Raw genomic sequence first — 20928 nt, forward strand, 5'->3', positions numbered from 1 at the left:
TCTTGTGAGGTACTACTCCAGAGATTAAACTAGTCAGAATTAAGATCTTTCATAAGTGAATGAATAAGAACTTCTTTTCAAGCAGAACACGAACACTAGAGCACTCTTTAATAATGAAATAATTTATTTTCTAACAGTTGAACAATACAGAAGTATACATATACACAGCAAGGTTGTCTAAAACATGTAATTTCTAAAAATGCATGTGCTAACTGTAATAAAAAGCACCATTATATGGTCTTGACACAGGATTTGCAATAACGTGGTATTTACATTAGGAACTGAACATCAGGAAACTGAATTTCTATTTCCCCCTGTCTGCTGCTCTCCTGTTTAGGCTGCATTTTTATTTGGAAGACTCCAAAACTAAACTCAAGAATTCAAAACAGCAGGTGTTGTTAAGAGCACCTATTTGATGAAAGTTCCTAGGTTAATCAAAAAGAACTGCACAAAAATAAAGCCAAACTCCTCCAGATGGGTCAGATCTTTGGGCACCTAAAAAGGGAACAGCTATGTTTCAGCAAGCATGCCTAAGCCATCGAACAGATGATAGCCAGCGACAAATTGACTTTTACGTGTTGTTCAATCAGACCATAATATTAAAAACAAACAGGTTTGCTAAGGTAAGTCTTGGGACACAGACATGGGAGCATGGAAAGATTTTGTTTGCTCAGTAATTTGGGGCAGGTTTCCCTCCAAACCAAAAGCATAACAGATTCACATAACTGTTCAAAGAGCTTCAGATGGCCATAGTGAACCAACCACTTGCACTAACAGAAAGCAAAAAAATCTCAGATGAACGCAGCAAGAGAGGAAGAACACAATATATGTCATCAGGGGAACAAATGCATAACTAGATACAAAAAGCAGAATTCATCCCAATACAGTGAGTGTCAAAACCTGAAATTTGTTACCAAGGGGGCCAAAGGAGGACTCCGAGTCCCAATATATTGCTAGACTTTACACCAGATGCCTGTTTACTCTAATTAGGCAGTGAGCACTTAAAAAATAACCCTGTCCCATCATTCATTCCTTCTCCCTCCCAGAGAACACAGGGCTTCCTCCTTCTGGCTGTGTTTGCTATTGCAGATATTTAATTCTGGAGAGAAACAAGACAGATGGGGGCTTTGGGGAAGGAGAGAAGTGCCCTATTGTGAGAACAAAGTGCTAAAATGGCAGTTGGCAGTACATAGCCTGCTAATGCCCAGAACTCTGGAATCTTGCAAGAGGCTGGAAAAGTTTGTGGCACCTAATTGTACATCTCAAATAAGTGCTCTGAATTTGAATCAAAACAGGTATTCACACCAACCCTGGAAAAAAGTTCAGCACCTTGAAAGCTCTGCTTTATTAAAAAAACACAATACCATAATAAAAGTTCTGGGTGTTCAACACTCAGGAGAAAGGTTCATCAAGTACAGACAATACTTTCAGGATACTTCAGACTGTCACTCTGACACCCATATTTACTTCTGATCAGTAAGAGCACAAATTCTGGATTTCAATTTCCAATCAAGTGCACCCCCGATTAGTTACCAAGTGCAACAGCATTTAGTGTGACCTTTTAAGCATACACACGACTTCCAGCTGTAAACACAGGCACAGAAACAGCCCCAGCTCCCTTTTAACAATCTACAAAATTAATTTTCTGAAGCTTATTGAATAATAATGCTGGTGGATCAGTGAATTCGAGAGAAAGGCTGGCTGGACCAGAATGTTACACTTCTACGGCCCAGTTTACACATTACCCAAGTGACATGGTTGCTGCTACCTCCATGGTTGCTCCCATGCCACTCTGGCAGTGCATGAAACTTCAGCTCATGTGGTTAGAAAGGACAGGGTCATGTGGTTATGTACCACACCTCTACTGCTTACCCACAGACATAATAGATAGCTACACAAACCTTGCTAAGGCTGTGGGCAAGAGTTCAGACATTACTGGAGGCCACATATACAACTGGGCCTATTTCTCCAGCCTTGAAGTGGGTGCAGCTATTTGAGGGATGGGCTGGGTGAATAGCAAAGAGGACCACAGAAGTTTGGAGCTGCCAAGACTAGTCCTAGCCAAGACATTAAAAGATGTCCCTGGAGCCCACAGGACAATTTATTTTATTTGTCTAGATGTTTCTGAAACACCATATAGCTCTTTAGATTAGTTTTTGACATTAGTGCATCACTTGTAAAGTTCACTACTTTCTGTACCATCCAAGGACCACATCCAGACAGTGCAAAGATCAATTACTGGTTCACAATAGGGACATAAAAATAAAATAAAATCCCACAGTATTTTACTAAAAAAAAGAGGATGGGCACAATCCACAATGAATTGCTCCTGTCCAAAGTCCACCAAAAGAAAAGCAACTGCATACGACCATGGATGTGTTTGCTACTCCCATTTGTTTAGTTATTCTGGGAAAGGGGAAGGAGGAAGAGAAGGGGCAGTGCCCAGGAGAAGTCAGGTGGACTGTGCCCAGTTATAATTAACTCATAAAAGGCACACCAATTAAAAAACACATTAGACTGAATCCTTAAGACTCATTACTTCTAAAGGAAAGTACACAAATTTGTAATTTAAATTTACCCCACCAAAACACCCCCAAAATCTTAAGTTACTTTGAACCTTAAGGTGGCAACATGGAGTTGAATATGTGAGATAGCTTTATGCAACTCAGTAACAAATATAGAAGCTCCAAGGTCTCAGGCAAAAACATGTCAGAACAAAGGACCTCAAAGTGCAGCTACTCAACTTCTTTAAAGTTTACAGGTTGGGAGCTAGCTCTCTGAAGTTTTTCTGCTAGGACTCAAAGCCAGCTGATAAATGCAAGGTGGCCTCCGACAAGTAGGAGTTCAGTGCAAGTCTGCTGGACATCTGAAAATTCCAGCTGTATTTTTTTTTTTTTAAGATAGCACACTCAAAGGAAATAGCTTTGGAGATCTTTAGCAATCCACTAGCCCCGCTTCCCATCTAGAAAATTTATCCAGAGTTAGCTTCAAGCTTCTTGAAAAAAAAAATCAAATTTCATTTTTGTTGTTTGTTTTGAACTTTGACAGTGTCCTAGTGGATTTTGGCAGCTCAGGCCATAACCTGCAAGCAAGAATGAAGCTAATTCAGCTACATAGCCCTTTAGAGTGAAGTGACATGAAACTGCTTAACTGGCTCTCAGGTGGCCCCTAAGTGCTGGGGGAAAACTAGCTGCGTACAGAGAATCAACATTAAAAGTCACTGGGAGTTGGCCAAATGGGCACAGTATTAATGTTCAAAGGAAAAAGATGGGGACTAAGGAAATCTCAGTTACTAGAATATGACATACAAAGTTTCCTAAACATCTATAAAAGCACAAAATCATAAGAATATTACATTAAGTTTATATATAAAAGTGAATAAATACTATTTATAGACTACATGTTATATACATTTGCATGTGCTCTATATAGTTTACATGAAAAACGATGTTGATGTGGGACACCCGAGACTGTGTGAAAAGGGGGCAGAAGAGGAAAGTCTGACAGTCAAAAACCCAAAATCCCCACAGAAGCCATTTCAGAAGGCTACCAAATAATTTAAACAGGCAAAGAAGTGCTAGTATGCTAAGAGGGCACCACAGAATTACTTTAATGCAGTCTCCTCAGTCATTAAATCAAAGCTAGCACAGCTAACTTTGTCCCTCAGTTATTGCTGAATTTTTAGGTAAACAGATTGGACTAGAACCAAGTATACAAATGAGGCATAATTCTTTTGTGCTAAAGGGATTGAGATCAGCTTTGTTCATCTCTCTGAGGTAGAAATAATTGTCCCAGAGACAAGAAGCAGGACTTAGCAGCTAGAAAAGCTGCTAGGAACAAAAGGCAAACACAGCTGTCAATGCAAAGACATTATAATAAAGATTGCACAGTAGTAGTATTTGGTCTTTTGACACAAAGATATAGAGATGTGTTTGAGCAAAGGCATCCTAACAGGGTAATCAGCTAAAAGTGAAAAAAATCCCCCCTCCCCTTTAGAGTCTCCAGCACAATTCTATTCCGAACATATTTCTGCCAAACTTCATTTTATTCTGTCGGTTGCCTGTCTCAAACCTAGCCCTATGGGACTTACTGAGAAGGATGGCTCAGCATCTCAAATCCAAAGGGAACTTTGATTCAGTATTGGCAGGAGTGCCTCAGAGATGGCCATGTTACAACTGCAATGACTTGGGACACGTCAGTGGTTGGGAAGTTCCACTGCATAGTTCCCTAACAGAAACTTACAACGCTTTGTAAGCCTGTCAATGCCAATTTCCAGCTCTGAATGACAACAAAGCAGAACTTCTTCTATAGAGGGCACATTTGAGGAATAGTGGCTAGTCTGGCTACTGTTTCCAAACACCTTACTATATGATTTCCCATCTTCTCACCCCACGGTGAAAAGGTTCCTCTAGAATGTTAAGCAATAGCAGCACAGGCAAAACGTGTATGATGCTATTACTGCAACAATATTCTTGGGTGCTTAGAAATTTGATTGGAATGTTCAGTCTCATAGAGATGAGTTTACTGACAGAAAAGAGAAGCTAGTGGATGCCATCACATGTGTGCTCCAGAGAGTAACTTATAACCCCACAACCCTATGCACTGTTTTCAGACTTAGGCAAAGCAGATTTTGGTAATGATGGTGGTACAAGAAATTTGCGTGCAAGGGAATTGTGGGACGGTCCAACATACTACCTAGCAGGATCCAACAAGAAAACAGCAATGGATGAGGAAAAAGCTACTGGCTCCTTATAGGCTGAGACAGGCCTTAAGATTGTTCTGCAGCTTTATTCTCTTAATGCCAGCACTTGAATAGCCCTCATCGCTGCAGACACTCTGCAAGCTTCCTCTTTCATCTGAATCACTTGGGCTGCTGCTGCTCCAGTCTAGGTCACCCGTTAGATAGTCTGTGCTTTCCACATCGACATCAATTTCTTCTGCAACAGAAATGCAGTGTTACTTGGGTAAATCAGTCAGCATTTGCTTCCTAACAGTGCACTTCATATTTGGGCATGAAAGCAGGGACCCAACTCCCGCAGCACCACTACTCACCTCTGTCTGAATCTGTTCGTTCAGAAGAAACTGTTGACCCCGTACTGTCCATTCTGATTCGCTCAATGCCCAGTTTCTCCAGCTGCCTTTTCAGGTGCCGCTGTTCTCGCTGCAGCTGATCTATTTGGTGTACTGCTTTTCTGTCATAATCTTCAAGTTTCTGTTGAAGAAGACAAGCAACATTTGGTCCTTGTTCATTGTGTGCCAAACTTAAACACTGGCTGAGTTCTTCAGGACAATGAAACTAGCTTAAGGGGAGCTAATTGGCTTTAGCTGTTATCCATTTTCTAGCTATGATACCAGCTATCTCCATTTGTCACCATTCACATCTGAAAGGTGCCCAATACGGTTTTCCAAGCAATTTGGAGGCCTTCTTTAAAAGCATGTGGACCTTTTACCAGAGGTGGGTAGGCATCAACTTTGGCACCTACCAATCTACTTCAAGTGTCTGACAAGATTTAATGTCTGTATGTATTTTTCCAATGTGGCAGCCATGTTAACTTAAATATTATGACAACATTTTGTCCTTCCCCCTATTATGGCAGTGATAATGTACTAGATAGAAACCTACTGCAAATATATTCATCACCGATGTAACAATGTTCTTTGGGAAGATGAAATCTGAAACTCCTATTACATTTCCATTACATATTTGAAGAAAAAATTCTGAAGTACATATTTCAAAGTAATACGCTTTTTACATGGAGTGTAATACTCCATGCGTATGTCAGCCTCAACTCACCTTTATGTGCAATTTAGCTTTTGTTAGTAAACTCAGTGTAGTATGTCTACTGGATTCCGGTCCCAGGGGCACCAGCCCTTTAAGCTTCTCTAGACACAACCGCAGGTGAGCACGTCTGTTGACCAAGATTCACATATGTTAAGACTGCAAGAGCAATAATTTGGAAACATTTATCATGGACGCTTCTGCAATATACTATTAAGGAACTAGGACAGATAAATATGAAGCTTAGAAGTGAGATGGGGAGGAAAGTCCATTTTGATTACAGTGTCTTTTGAAAGCTGATCAATTCAGGCACTGAGAACTGTTTTAAATGTACTTTGACATAACAGATGCCATCAGGCTACTAGTCAGGCTCAAAATAAGAGCTTCAATGCACCAGGAAGCCATAAGCAGTGCTACTATTATGATCAAACACTAGTAGATGTTCTCACATTTTAATGAAAAATCTACTTCAGTTCTACCTTATCTAGTTATGCATGCAGCAAAGTTCATTTCAGAGTTGACCACCAACATTTTATATAGAGCAGAGTGCAGAACTTCAGGCCCAGGGGCCAAATTCAGCCCACTTGGGTTCCCCGGATGGCCCCACCGCCTGATCATTTCATGGCTGCCCAGCTTTTGTGTAATTTCCCCCCATTTTAAAAGGCTGAAATGCCTCTCCTAAGGCTTAGTTAGTGGCAGTGAAGGCTTTAAACTAAAATATGCTGGTATTTTTGGCAATTCTGACCCTGCCTTTTTTCCTTCAGCGCCACCCACCACAGGAATGTGGCCCTTGAGAGTTTCTCTGAAATGGAATTCAGCCCTCAGGCTGAAAGTGGCTCTGCACTCCTGAACTACAGATGAAAAGATGACCTCCTTGTCACTTTGCCCATATGGCCACAAGTTGCTTGAGATTCTCCAAGTCATAACACATGTGCTTAACTTTAGTATACTGCAACTGGAGGCAAGCAACCTTTAAATGAAGTGATGCTAGCCCTCTTCGTTAACTGCTGTTATTTTCTGTAGACACTACTGTAAAACATTTGAATGTTCAAGACAGACCACTGGTCCATCTAGCCTACTACTGTCTATTTTGACCAGCAGCTGCTCTGTAAGGTCTCATACAGACTCTTTCCCAGTCCTGCTATTTGGGATCCTCTTAACTGGAGATGTGAGGGACTGAACCTGGCACCTTGTGCGTGCAAATGCTCTACCATGGAACAGTGGTCTTCTCCACTGAAAGATCATTCCTGTTCATGACAATTTCAGGCACCAAATGTTAATATTTACTAGTAACATTTTAGGCCAGGACAGATGGAAATTTGTTGATATATACGCTAAGGTTAACGGAGTACCCTTTAACACCATATTTAAGCCTTATTTCTGGTTACCAATAAGGATTGTATTTACCATGGCTGGTTTCAATGGATTACGTTTAAATAATTTGCTTATAACTAAAACTTTGCTATACCCTTGAGATATTGATACGGTGAGTTACAATTTAATGAAAAGTTACACCTCATTGCTAGGAAGAAAAGCCAGCATTGTTTTGTTTTATTCTCAATGCCAGTAATACGCTAGAACCAAATACAGCCTGGAAAAACATAACAAGTTTGTCTAACTCACAGCTGTACCCAGGTGCCCACAAATAGGTTGCCACAGTCACCATGGCAACCATGAATTTAAGTCTTGGAATCAGTATTGGGAAGCAGTACCCAACTAGCCGCTGTGGTATTCTGCATTTTAAAAAAAGGCATTTCCTCTACCGAGCAGGTAAATCAGCCTGCCACTGTAGCTTCTGCCTGTGTCTTTAATGCTGCCATGCCCCTGCAGTTGTCTGTCTAAATGACTGAGTGGGAACTGGTTTCACTTGTAAACTTCGTTACTGCCTGCTTCTGTATGTGCCTTTTTTCACTCCCACCAGCCTTTCCACTTCAGCGAGCCCTTCTCTTTTCTCAAATGTCCATAGGAGAAAAGAGAAAACAGAGGTTTCACACCAACTCGAGCCAACCCTCTATCTTGCCTGAGACTTATATGTTGAAAACATTTATTTATTGTTAATATTTATTTATTTATTTTTAAATAGCTTGTGAAGAACAAAGCTGATGCAACAGATTGGCAGAAAAACCTGGAACAGACTTCTGGTGAAGGAAAGGAGGATATTTACAGGGCTTTTTCATCCAGGTATTGAAAAAGGATTTCTGCTGGACGCTCTGCGGGCACAAATGGAGCCTTGTGTAGAGTTGGGTGCAGAGAACAGAGAGTCTGCCCGATATAAAAGGACAGTTGTGCGTTCTTAGTGCATGGGGAAGTATTTTGTGAAGGCCAGGAGCTGGGAAGCGTCAAGACGAAGGGGTGGGTTGGTGAGGGAGACTGTTCTTTAGTTGCATACAGTATAATTGCAAGATTGTTAGCATTTAATTTCCAAAGAAAGAAGGGCAGCGACTGAGGCCTGTGAAGATGATATGTCATCTGTTCTGTACATCCTTTTCTTTAGTTTGGAGAGGGGAGAACAGGCTGCATTCGCTCAATAAGAAGAGGCATCCTGCCTGGGCTCAAATGCAGTTTTAATATATTCCTGTTGGTTAGTAGAAATAATAGCTAACGTGTGCATCTACAATTTGAAATCCTGGCTGCATCAACTAAAATTTGCCATCACTGATTAATCACCTTAGTTGATCAATTAAACTTGCAACCCTAAGTAAAAAAAAAAAAAAAAGGTATTTACTAAGGGTACTGTACTAAGGTCCTGTTAGACCTCAAACACAGACAGGCTTTGGTGTAGCTACCTGCCACTGGGCAAATGCTGAATAGTAATGTCAAATGGAATGCAACCTAATTGTCTAATTTCTGCTGGTACCTGATGCAGATGAATGGTACTCTAAGGGCACAATCCTATGGGGATAGTCGGCTACCTCCAAATTCAGATGCCGCTGACTATCCAATGCAGGGTGGGCGGAGCGTGGAGGGGATCTTCTTTGCACTCCAGCTGCCCTGCATTTGTGGCTAGATGGCCAATTTTGACTGTCTAACCAGGGTGCCTCAGAGCAGGGTGGGTGCAAAGGCAAGACGGCGCAAAGGAAGTGTCATGCCCATGCTTCCGCAGTCCCGTTCCCTCCCCTAGGAACGCCCCCTTTTTGCCTGCTCTGCACTGCTCTTCCAAGCACAGAGCCAGGGACAAACCGCATCTCCTATGAGACAGCAGGGGAGGGGAGGGGAGTTGGATTTCTGGGAATTGAGTTCAGATTCCCCACAAACAAAAAAACCGTATGGCTGTCTAGATGCTGTCTAGCAGCCACAGAATTGCACCCTTAGCAGGCAAGACATCTCTAAACTCAGCTGAGTTTGAAGTGCTGAAATTTAGTGAGCAAAGAGTATGCTATAAAATCAGAGACAAAGACCCAGAGAGTATTGTTCTGAGGGGAAAATATGGCTAGATCATAACCACATAATTTTAAACAGCAGCTCTGAAATTATTTTATTGTATCATGAGATCTATTGGTTAAACCAGTGGAATTCCCGTGCTTTACTTATTGTAATTAGTTCGTAAATGTTTTGAGAGGCAATTTACTAATCGTTGCTGATTAACATTTATGCACAAAGTGCTTTAAAGCATGTTTGACTTGGAGCACACACAAGTTGTAGTTTACACATCTTAAGCTATATTTACCAGCAAGGACAAAGCTACCCCCCAAAAGGTGAGAAAGGTCTCAAAGGACAAACAGGGGACTTTGCCTGAAATGTGTTGTGTGTGCACATGCTGGAAATCCAGCAAAGATCATGACAGCAACACCACTCTCCCACTCATGTGCCTCAGCAACTGGTATTCAAAGGCATATTGCCTCTGATACTGGAAGTAATATACAGTATAGCCATCACAGTTAGTAGCCATTGACTGCCTTATCCTCTACGAAGTTAAGTAGTTCTATATTCTTTGCTACCTTCTTTTCATAACCATGAACTCATCGTCTGCAATATCCCAAATTAGGCTCTGATTTCTACAACAGATATGCAGCCAACTCTTAAATGTTTAACAAGACTATTAAAAAGCCTCAGAACAGGTCATGCCAAGAGCCATCTCCCCATAAACATATGCATTAGCCTTACATTCCAGCCTCAAGCGATGTCAGTAGAAATACAAGCATTTGCCCCCATCACATGGTAAGCCTAAGATAAATATCCACTACCTAGCCATTCCAATATGTTCATCGTGCACCTCAAGAACATGCCAATTAAGCCTCAGTAAACCCTGTAGATGCTTCCTGAAAAGTGAGTAATGTAAACATGGTTAAGAGACTTCGGCAGTCCTCCAGATGCCCTACCTGTGCCAACCCAATCAAGACGAGCAGTTACACATAAGAATGTCAAACTGGACCTAAAACAGTTCACCTAACCCTCATCCCGGCAAGGCCCAATGTGATACCTTGGACAAGTTAAGGCTGTTATAAATCAGTACCTCCCACATTCTTTTGATAGTCAGAGAACTGCACTCAAAGGGAACAGCAATAGGCAAACCATGAACTATTCCTGTGGTGCAAGCCTTCTGAAGTGCAGAATGCCAGTTGGAAAATAAAGACCCCACAGGCATAGCAACATTAGTACAAAGGTTGCTAGTACATGCCGTTGAAATGAACTAAGCAAACACCACTTGGGCATTAACCTCCTCCTGAAGACCAAGGAGGAGTAAAGCAGTTGAGGTGTAACTATTATTCCCACCCACCTGTATTTTTCCCTCAGAACATTCTGGGTCTTTGTTCTCTAAAAGACTCTTAATATCAGGGTGGATATTTTCATGACAAACATTGGCTATCCAACCTTGGCTTTGAGGCACTAGCCAAAGCTACCCAAATTAACTAAAGGAACTTAAACACAGAAAGGCTGAAGAGTACCGGGGTGGGGGGATGCTCATTTCAATGAGTGATTCCCATTGGACTGCATCAAGCATTTAATACAAACTAGATATTTCACTAGTGTGAAGTCTTTCTACTTAGCCATTCTTGCCACATACAAGCATGTGTAATTCTGCATACTAGAAGTCGCCACCCAGAAAAACCAGCTTCCTCAAAACTCTTTAGCTAAAAGCACAGCTTTAATTCACTTCAACAAGGTCCTCTAAAATTTAAGAAGAGAACATGGCTACTTCTGGGATTAATTATACTTTACAATGACTTTTTGAAAACTCACCTGTTCTTCTCCATTTCATTGTGTGTTGATCTTAAGGGGAGGGAGGAGGAGAAAGAGAAAGATTAGTTTAATCATTTCAGTTGGCAGCCATGGAGTTAACATGCTGTAATATTTTCTTGGGCTCCAAGATCACCGCAGACGGTGACTGTAGCCATGAAATTAAAAGATGCTTGCTCCTTGGGAGGAAAGCTATGGCAAACCTAGACAGCATGGTAAGAAGCAGAGACATCACCTTGTCGACAAAGGTCCGTCTAATCAAAGCTATGGTTTTCCCAGTAGTAATGTATGGCTGTGAGAGCTGGACTATAAGGAAGGCTAAGCACCGAAGAATTGATGCTTCCGAACTGTGGTGCTGGAGAAGACTCTTACAAGTCCCCTGGCCTGCAAGGAGGTCAAATCAGTCAATCCTAAAGGAAATCAACCCTGAGTGCTCATTGGAAGGACAGATACTGAAGCTGAAGCTCAAATATTTTGGCCACCTAATGCGAAGAGAAAACTCCCTGGAAAAGACCCTGATGCTGGGAAAGATGGAAGGCAAAAGGAGAAAGGGACAGCAGGGGATGAGAAGGCTAGATAGCATCACCGATGCAATGAATATGAACTTGAGCACACTCCGGGAGAGAGCAGAGGACAGAAAGGCCTGGCGTGCTATGGTCCATGGGGTCACGAAGAGTCGGACACGACTTAACGACTGAACAACAACAATAAAGACTACAAATACAGGAGTTCTACTAACTGTTCACCATTAGAAGACTTCAAGGAAACTGCTGGCTATCAAACCACTGTTAAGAACAGGGTTCAGACATAACCCCTGATCTGTGAATCCTCAAATCAGGTACCACAACTGCATTATGATCCGGATACAAGCACAACTCCTTTCACAAAGGATCTCATCTTTGCCATAAGGTGAGGCAAAATAATCTTCTGAATGCTTTGCAATCACCTATTTTGCAAGTAACTACTCATTCGAGTAGTAAAACCCCCCAGCAAGACTCTTTCTGAATCTAACAATTTCCCAGAACATAGATTAAGCCAGCAATTTCCTGGACTAGTTTGAAGATTTATTCAAACCTTCTTCCTACTGTCCTTGCAAATTTTGATTGTAAGGGTGAAAAGAACCCTTCTGTGGACCCCCAGCTTAACTCTTAACATTTGTTTACAACTGATATTTACAACTAAAAATGCCATCATGTTACACGATAGCTCTTCTTAAAGTTTCTGAAGAAGCTGTGAATGCTTTCAATACTATTTTCCTTTGAATCACTTACCCTCGTGATAACCATTATTCCATTTAACACATATGGGGATACGAGCAGAGTCTCCAATGCACTCTGCATGTGATGATGTATTCATGAAGACATACTGTCAGTGCACAACCCAAACATGTTGCATGAATTTATAATGGGTAAACAGATGACAATTTTTTGTTCATGGGCCAAATGCTCTGTAACACTCCCTCTGATGTGCCTACAGGCAAAGATGGCTAGAATGTTTTCTTGTGAAGTAGAAACCTCTGTCAAGTTAGTATATTTTCATTTGCATTACTATGTACACATCACCAGGAGCAGCTAAATGAGAGTCCCAGGTTTCCATGAGCACTAGCATAAATCTTAGCATACAATCACTGAGTCTAGCAGCTGAATGAATGGTGTGCTCATCCCAAAAGTTAAGACTAGGCAAACAAGGATTTACTGGGGCACTGGCTGCCGGTCCATTTCCGGGCCAGATTCAAAGTGCTGGTGTTAACATTCAAAGCCCTTAACGGCTTGGGGCCAGGTTATCTGAAGGATCGCATCCTCCCATATGTGCCTGCCTGGACCTTAAGATCATCCTCAGGGGCCCTTCTCCGAAGGAAGTGAGGCGGGTGGCTACTAGGAGGAGGGCTTTCTCTGCTGTGGCACCCTGGCTGTGGAATGAGCTCCCTAGAGAGGTTTGCCTGGCACCTACATTATATTATTTCCGGTGCCGGGTGAAGACCTTTTTATTTTCCCAGGCATTTAACATTTTAGCTCTGTAGACTTTTAGCTGTGCTGTTTTAAATCTGTATTTTAAATCCCTGCATTGCTGCTAGGTTTTATTCTGGTTTTATTCTGGTTGTATTGTTTACTGTGGTTTTAATGTTTTATATATTTTGTATTGTTTTATTGTTTGCTCTTTGGTTTTAATTTTTGTGAACCGCCCAGAGAGCTCTGGCTATTGGGCGGTACAGAAATGAAATAAATAAATAAAAACCTCAGTGAGAGCACCTAATCCTCCCACCACACCATGAAACTAATGTGGACAGTATCTCCCACCTTGGAGGAAGAACCTGTGAATTTCATGAAAAAGGTACATGATTAGCTTCTCTGGAAAGACTCCAGATCTATATTTGAACCTGTGCTTTTGCTTGTCCTGACAATGTTCTGTACAAGTGCAATAAGGATTACATACTTCCCTGAAGAACTGCAACTCACGTAAGGTTCAAAAGAAAGTGCAAAATAACAAGAGGGAGCGGGATAGAGAAGGGAGTTAACACTGAAGCTGCACTTCGCATGCCATTCCCCAAATGGCATAATATCCTCTACTCATTTCAAGACCACTAGCCTCTGACACAACAGGGTGATTTAAGGACAATGTTCCAACTGGGCACTTTCTGATTCTTAGCCATCTCATAAGCCTGAACATAGTTTGTCCCCAGATATGCATACAGAGAACTGGTGTAAGAGTTAGTGAGCCAAAACTTAAATCTACTAGCCTAAAAAGATGATCATACTTCAACTAGGACTTCTGAAATTGCTTCTCAGTTCAACAAAGTAAATCCCAGTAACTTTATTCTGTTCCAAAAGACCCCCAGGTTTTTTTTTTTCATGTTTACCTGTCTCAAGAAGATACAATACTTTAAGTCAGGGGTGAGCAAACCAGAGCTGTCGACCTAATTTCATGCAGCCCACAGCCTAATTTCAAAAGCCCTCTGCACACAAGAAGTTCAGACCCTTGGCAAGAACAATCTATCCCTCCCTTGGCAGCCCACTGTGTGGGAAGGAAGAGAGAGAGAGAGAGAGAAGAGGTTGGCAGTAAGAGAGGACAAAGAGAAAAGGGGTGATCCATCCACTTTTGGCTCTGGTCCTGCTCACCACCCAACAGATCACCCACAAAGGAATGCAGCCCTCAAGATTAAAAAAAAAGGTTCCCCACCCTGCTTTAAGTAAAAAAAAAGTGATCAGCAATGATCTGGAAGAACGTTAATGAAATAAAAAATACATTTTATTCTACCAGGCATTTGGCCTAGCAAGTTGGGGAATAAGTATACTGATCCTTATTTTAAGGTTATTTTATCTGCCATCAGTGTCTGTTTTACTTTGATGTTTGTATATGCTTACTGTTGTTTTAACAAGTTGCAAGGCACTCTGAGCATTGTTCTATTAGTTTGTGTTTTTTTTACTGCAGAAGAGCAGGATATAAAATGCCCATAACATGTCTTTGCAAATAAGCTTTGAACATTTAATATAAATAAGCTATTAAAAAGCAATCATTTTGTGCAATAGGAACAGAGAACAAAGAAATTTCTGTAAAAAGGCAGACCTGTACAGGCTAGTAGTTCTTGTGCAAGGGGATTCCAAGCATGTTTATACCAAAGCAAATCCCATTTTGTCATTAGGGTTTACTCTTTAGTAAAACTGTTTATAATTACAGCTTTAATATGCTTCCAGTTCTTGTTGGCTTTAGATATGGTTCAAACAATGAAAATCTTTTTTTTTTTTTAAGCCAACCCCCTCCAAAATTTTTTTAAAAACTGGCTTCCAGAAATCTGAACACGTATTGAGATATGCATGTAATAACTATGAAACATTTCTAACAAATACATTTAAGTATTTGGAGTGACCAGGTGCTTTTTTTGAGAAGTCTCTCTCAAGATCCTTAGACTGAAGCATATATTTAAGGGATTTAATTAAAGCTTAGCAGGAGGAAGAAAGTTAGGTTATGCTTTCCCAAAGTATTTTGACAGGACAGTTAATCTGACATTTCATCTATAACATGCACATAATTTTAGAGACCAATAGAAAACTGACAAGAAATGAAAGTGAAACTATTATGTATGAGGAACCTAATGAACATGACACCACAACATGATCTCTAGCAACTAACCCTTTAATGAAAACTAATGAAGTATCCTTGTGATCAGGGTGTGCCGAACATACTCATCACGTTACTGCTATAATTGTCCTGGGAATGACCATTTTTGCAAGGCTGACCCTGCAGAAGCAAGACAGCACAGGCAGAACATCCCATTTTCCATTACCTGCTACTACTGCTGTTTTTCTTGGACTTGTTTCTTCTTTTTAAGACATCTCTGTCCTTGGTGCTGTAAGGTAACATGGAAGCATAGCCATGCTCAGCTTCTGAGGGAAAAAACACACCAAACATTCATTCCATTATTAACCCTTGCCAAAAAAGATATATCATAAATGTATTGGCAGACACAGCTGAATTCAACACAGAAATACAAGACACCTTCTTTTAAGCATTCCTACCCACAGGATCAATATACAAGCCATGAGAGCTAGCCCCACTTTCAAAATGTCTCTCAGCCACAAACTCATTATACAGCCCCAGGCAAGTCCGTATTCTATTTGCCTCAGCACTCTCACTACCATTGCCTTACCTTACAAGGCTGCTGTAAGAATTACTAAAATAATGCATATGAGTTACTCTGAACACTTGACACACTCTAATTATGTGCTGCTGGACCAAATAGGTCTCACACTGGTGGCAGGCGTGACTTGGCCAGTGTAACCATAGGAAAAATACCTATAGAAGTTGCAAAGAAAAGCAAAGGGTTTGGGGAAAAAAACAAATTATGCAATTGTGCTCAAACAAAAGTGGTGTGTTCATAGACACACACACACACCAGCCCAGCCCAGCCATCGGTTGGAGGAGATGCAGGAGATATAAGGCTTATTTGGACTTCAGGTTACAACCCTAACCAGGGAATTCCTTCAGTATCAGGCTGCTACAGCAGTGAGAAAAGGGGTAACATCGTTTTTCATTTATATGTCTTTAAAGAGCCTTCAGGGCGTTTGACCTACAACATTATAACCACGGGAACTCTGATCCTTCACCGCCCAGGGACACTATTAAAAATAAAAGTGGAGGTGTAGGGGAGAACAAAAGCAGGGTACGTCTCTCTGGGCGCCCCAAGGAACAAGCAGAGAAAATTTGTTTTTCACACAGCAACGGGGATCCGTGCGGCATTGTGCCAAGATTTGGAGCCTACGGAGGTGGGGGGAGGAGGAGCGAGAAGACACCCATCCTGTCCCCGCCTCGCTCCCTGACCAGGCCGATGCCAACGGGGCCAGGACAGAGGAACAAGGCGCCGAAGGGAGCATCTGGGCCGCCGCCGCCGTCCTCTCGGTCAGGCTCCGAAGAGAGGAACTCTGCAGAGGAGGAGGAAGCGTCGCGCGCCCCTGCCCGCCGCTGTGGGGGGCTTATTCGCAACCTCTCGCGCAGGGCCCGGCTGCGGTCCCCCCGCTTCGCTCCGGCAGCGCATTGTTTCGGTTTAATATGCGAGCGCCGCCAGCCGCCGGGGAGGGGGGGGGGAGTCGGGGCTGGAGAAGAGAAAGGGAAAAGGAAAGGGAGGCGGAGGAGGCTCAAAAACAACAGCGGGAAGGACGGCGCGCGTCCTCGCCGGCCGCCCCGAAGCTCTCCCGAGACCGGCTCCCGCAGGCCGAGCCGGGGCCGCCAGCTGTGCGTGCGCGGCAGGGTCGAGACCGAGCGGCGACGCCGAGGAAGGGCAGCGCAACCGCGCAGTCGCTCCGGCGGGCGGGCAGAGGGGCGGGCCGCAGGCGGGAGAGCGAGGCCCCGGGGCGCGGGGCGCCCGCGGGGCTTGGGAGGCCGCGGCGCGAGACGGAGCGCGGCCCGGGCGGGGAGGTCGCTCCGGGCCGGCCGGCCGGCCTACCTCGCTCTCTCCGCTCCAGGAATTCGGCCGCCTCCAGCAGCATCTGGATGTTCTCGCACACCTGGGCGGCAGTCGCCATCTTGCCCCCTCCCGCTTGCGTCGTCCCTGCGCCGGAGCCGCTCGCTTTCGCGGCCGCCACAGCAGCAACGCCGGGGCGCCTCTCCCGCCTGCTCCTTCTGCAGCGGCCGCCGCTCGAGTGTGTTTACCCCACCTCAGCCTGACAGACTCGACGCAACCAAACCCTCCCCCGCTTCAACCGCAGCCCAACCCGCTGCCTCGAGCGCGGCGCGGATTGGGCAGCGGCGACCCGTCTCCGCCCGCGGTGTGGTCTGATTGGCCGTCCGAGAGGCAGAAAAACAGCAAGCCGCGCCCCACCCGCGGGTCTGCCTCGTCATTGGTCTTCTTTGTTCATCAGCCCGCCCTAAGTCTCTCCCGAGGTGTTATGCTGTCGGTTGGCTGAGCTGTCCTAAAACCCCGCCCCAACCTATCTCAGTTCTTATTGGGCAAGCCTTCGAAGCACGTCCCCGTGTCAGTTCCGCAATACCGCCCCTTTCGCCTACGCGAGCGCCCCATTGGCCAGGGTTTTCAAAGGAACGCCCCGAGAGGGTTCCGATTGGGGCAATCCGTACTTTTAGCCTCGTCCGGTTGGCCAGCGCGTCCCTGGCCCGCCTAGTTCTCTTTGTGTTGCTTCCAGTGTTTCGCCCCGCCCGCTGTCCACGCGCTTCTGCTGGGCAGCGGCGCAGGCCTGGCGGCGGGATGGGCAGGGGGGTCGCGCCTCGGTTGGGCGGAGCGCAGGGGCCGGCGCCCCCCGGCGAGAGCAGGCCGCGCGCCCCGGCAGGCCGGAGCAAGGGCCCGCGCAAGCAGGACGGGCCCGGCCTGCGAGCGCCGGCCCGCCGCTGGAGCGTGGCTGCGGGGCGGCGCCGCGCGCGTCGGCCGCGGAGCTGCGCGGTTCCGGCTCCCGGACGGGGGCCCGGAGAAAGAGCCCCGCGCCACCTTCAGCCGCGCTGCTCCTGCTCCTCAGGCGGGCGGCGGGGCCGGAGCAGCCTCCTGGCGCGCCGGAGTTGTTGCTCCGGCCACGCCTTACAGCGCGGCCGGCCTCAGCTTAAGCGCCCCCCACGCACGCACACACACGAAGGCGCGCCTTCCAGACCCGCGCTGGGGCGAGACCGTTGCTGGGCCAGCCTCGGGGGGCGCGCGCTGCCGAGGCCTCTGGACTCCGTCACCGGCCCGACGGCACGCACAGCGGGGGAGTAGCGCTGGGGGCGAGTCCGCGGTCAGGCACGGTTTTAAGATGACATGGAGGCGGCGGTAGCAGACGTTCGAACTAGGCTCTGTGCAGATTTCATGTCGAAACCCCTGGGTGCGCTGCATGCACAAACGGGCCGCTCTGACCCATTTTTTAAAAATATAACATCCAACTGTTGCCTGGATCCATCTCCCCAGCCTTACATTAAACACAGGTTATTTATTTATTAGCCACCCATCTGGCTGGCTACCCAGCCACTCTAGGCAGTGTACAACCCTAATAACAAACTTACACAATCAAGTGAACCAAAAAAAATAACAAAACACTGCTCTAAAAAACTCACCCACCCCAAATGCCTGCCTGAACAACCAGATTTTTAAAGCCTGGTGGAGGCTCATCAAAGGGGGGGCATGGCGGAGGTCCCTAGGGAGGGAATTCCACAGAGTGGGGGCCACCACAGAAGAGGCCCTCTCCCTAGTCCTCAGCAGCCTAGCTGTACTGGCTGATAGGACTGACAGAAGGCCTAGCGAGGTCAATCTTGTTGAGCAGTTGAACACCCTCCCTGGATGAGATGTTTTACGGGCAATGGACCTGCCATTACACAGCAGCAGATGAAGGCCAAAGGATGGAGTCACACATCCCCCAGCCATCCTTCAGCTCTGGACAGGCCCAGAACAGGGGACAGATATTACACATCTCTCCCCTGTTCCTCTTACCTGGCATGGCCTGCCCCTAGCGCTCCACCAGCTTCTGCTGCCCAGCCTCTGTATGTTCTGGCCCCCAGAACTCCCCACACTGCCTCCACCAGGTGGACACATGCCTCCCTCATTTCCGCCTATCAGGTGGGCACCCCACCCTTAAAATCACAAACACAACCTCAAAGCCCACCACCCACCAATTTTTAAAAACTACAACCCAGGCCCTCTGCTCCCTTGTGGCTCCCCTGAGTGGCTCACCCAAGTTATGTCTTTCGGGGTAGACCAAAAGCCAGTGATCTTTCCAGCAGGGAGGGGTCAAGCGAGCTCCCTACAGCTCCTCCTGCTCTGGCTGAGGCATAGGACCAGGCTGGTATCCCCTTGCGGTGATGTCCTTCCCAGGAGGTGCACTGGGAAGTAGCCCTTGGCTCTCTGGCTGATGGATGAGATGAGAGGCTCTTTGGTTCACAGGAAATCGAAGGCAAAGAAAACTAAAGCTTATACTAACAATGCTGGAGATAATTTCAGGATAGGTACTCAGTCAAAAAAAGTCAACAGAAGCCAAATTAAGCAGCTTTACTAGTCGCTGGAGGGATGTACTCTCAGAGACAAAAGTCCCATCTTTCGGTGGTATAAAATCCACTACCTCCAGTGTAGGATCCTGTTGTTGAACGACTAAATGCAATATTCACCAAGTCACACAAAAAGCAAAAGGTAGCAGTGTCGGCCATGGCTTCAACATCAGCAAGCTCTCCTCTCTCCCCTTGCTTTGTTTACCATCTGATAAGGGAGAACTCTCTCAGCATGTAAAACCAGGAAACAGAATATACCCTTGTATCAATCACAGCATAGTCCTATGGGTCCTTAAGTCCCACTTGTTCAACTGGGCTTTCTCAAATGCGAGCATCAGATTGCAGCCTTAAAAGCTTCCAAGTAGTTGTCATACAAATTAATCCTGTTCATCCTATGTCAAAATTTGATTCTCATTGTAAGACTGCTTCTAATTCTTTCAGAATAATGCAAGAAAATGTATATGAACCACTAAAACAAAAGTGGGGAAAGATTTGAGATGTTTTAACTGTAGAAACAGCTATACAAAATAGCTGTCAAAGGTATTTAACAATTCCCCATTTTTAGATTAGCTTAATCGTGACCCACCAGCCGCCCAAAACTGACCTCCATATATAGGCCTGTGCATGCCAAGAATCCACATATTTGATCGTTCCACAGGCTTGGCTTCAGGTTTGCCTACAGGAGTGCTAGCAATTTCCTGTTATCTTAGGCCTGTACATGTATTTCTGTGTAGGAGAAATAAATCCCATTGCCATTCTAGGTCAAAGGAAGCTGAGCATGTGATTTTAATTTGGATTGTACCTCTGTCAAATTAGTTGTGGAAGGAAAATGCAGTGGCAGTGCTGCTGCTAAACATCTCATAACAGCTGATGCAGCCCAATCCTTACTCAGAATTACATTCAATGGGGCTTACTCCCAATTACATATGCATAAGATTGCAGCCTTCAAGGGTAAAGTTTAGCTCTCACTTTGAAAGAAAATAATCCAATATCCTGGTGTTAAGACCTATGTCAAGACTAGCCCAAGATAAAATATCCCCTCAAGATGGCACTATGTGTTGCATAATCCACTGGGAAGTCCTACTGTGCCGTTCCCATTTACTTTGTGCATGATTTGTGTCTGCGTGGTTGTGTCAGAGACCTCTGTCAGTCATTTTGCTGGCCTTGCTCCATCTTAAGCCTCATAAATTTATCTTTGTTGTTGTGAAGGTGCCATTTCTAATGACTGACAACTGCAACTATGACTCCCTGCTGGTGATATCCACAAGACAGAAAAAGCAGGTACAACAACAGGACAAGTGTTCTCCATCTGAAGTGTGCTCAAATTCCCTCATCTCCAGTGGTAACATTCAACATGACTAGCAAGGATTAAGCCACCACAGATGTTATTAGTTACCATAATTATGCTGGGGGATAACAGACCTTTCGTTACCAGATGCTCTGAACAAGGGGTGGCTATAGCAATCTCACCCTGCTTGTGGCCTTCCAAGAGGCATCTGGTTGGCCACAGATGAACCCAG

The 20928-nt window shown here is 44.8% G+C and overlaps 1 protein-coding gene across 2 annotated transcripts; it reads right to left on the reverse strand.

Annotated features, from left to right (window-relative positions):
* Nucleotides 1-1350: 1350 nt before the first annotated feature.
* Nucleotides 1351-19185, reverse strand: MXD1 (MAX dimerization protein 1). 2 transcript variants are annotated; one of them, XM_084804242.1, is made up of 6 exons: nucleotides 19098-19185; nucleotides 15240-15339; nucleotides 10961-10990; nucleotides 5795-5909; nucleotides 5053-5212; nucleotides 1351-4937 (listed from the first exon to the last, which is right to left on the reverse strand). In XM_084804242.1, the coding sequence occupies exons 2-6, from the start codon at nucleotides 15314-15316 to the stop codon at nucleotides 4750-4752; spliced, it is 570 nt and encodes a 189-aa protein (XP_084660368.1). In that variant the 5' UTR covers nucleotides 15317-15339; nucleotides 19098-19185; the 3' UTR covers nucleotides 1351-4749. The 2 variants fall into 2 exon arrangements, with proteins under 2 accessions (XP_084660368.1, XP_084660367.1); XM_084804241.1 differs by lacking the exon at nucleotides 19098-19185 and adding an exon at nucleotides 16896-17095.
* Between the last annotated feature and the right edge of the window lie 1743 nt (nucleotides 19186-20928).

Source organism: Heloderma suspectum, chromosome 6 (genome assembly GCF_057233095.1).
Source record: "Heloderma suspectum isolate Gila_16-S chromosome 6, 16-S_ref, whole genome shotgun sequence".
Lineage (NCBI taxonomy): Eukaryota > Metazoa > Chordata > Lepidosauria > Squamata > Helodermatidae > Heloderma > Heloderma suspectum.

Bases quoted from the DNA above. Each gene is read 5' to 3' on its own strand.
- MXD1 (XM_084804241.1), bottom strand. From the start codon at position 16,974: ATGGCGACTGCCGCCCAGGTGTGCGAGAACATCCAGATGCTGCTGGAG. The intron at 15,340-16,895 runs GTAGGCCGGCCG...TTTTTCCCTCAG, and splicing joins CCTGGAGCGGAGAGAGCGAG to AAGCTGAGCATGGCTATGCT. The intron at 10,991-15,239 runs GTAATGGAAAAT...CCTCCCCTTAAG, and splicing joins AAAAACAGCAGTAGTAGCAG to ATCAACACACAATGAAATGG.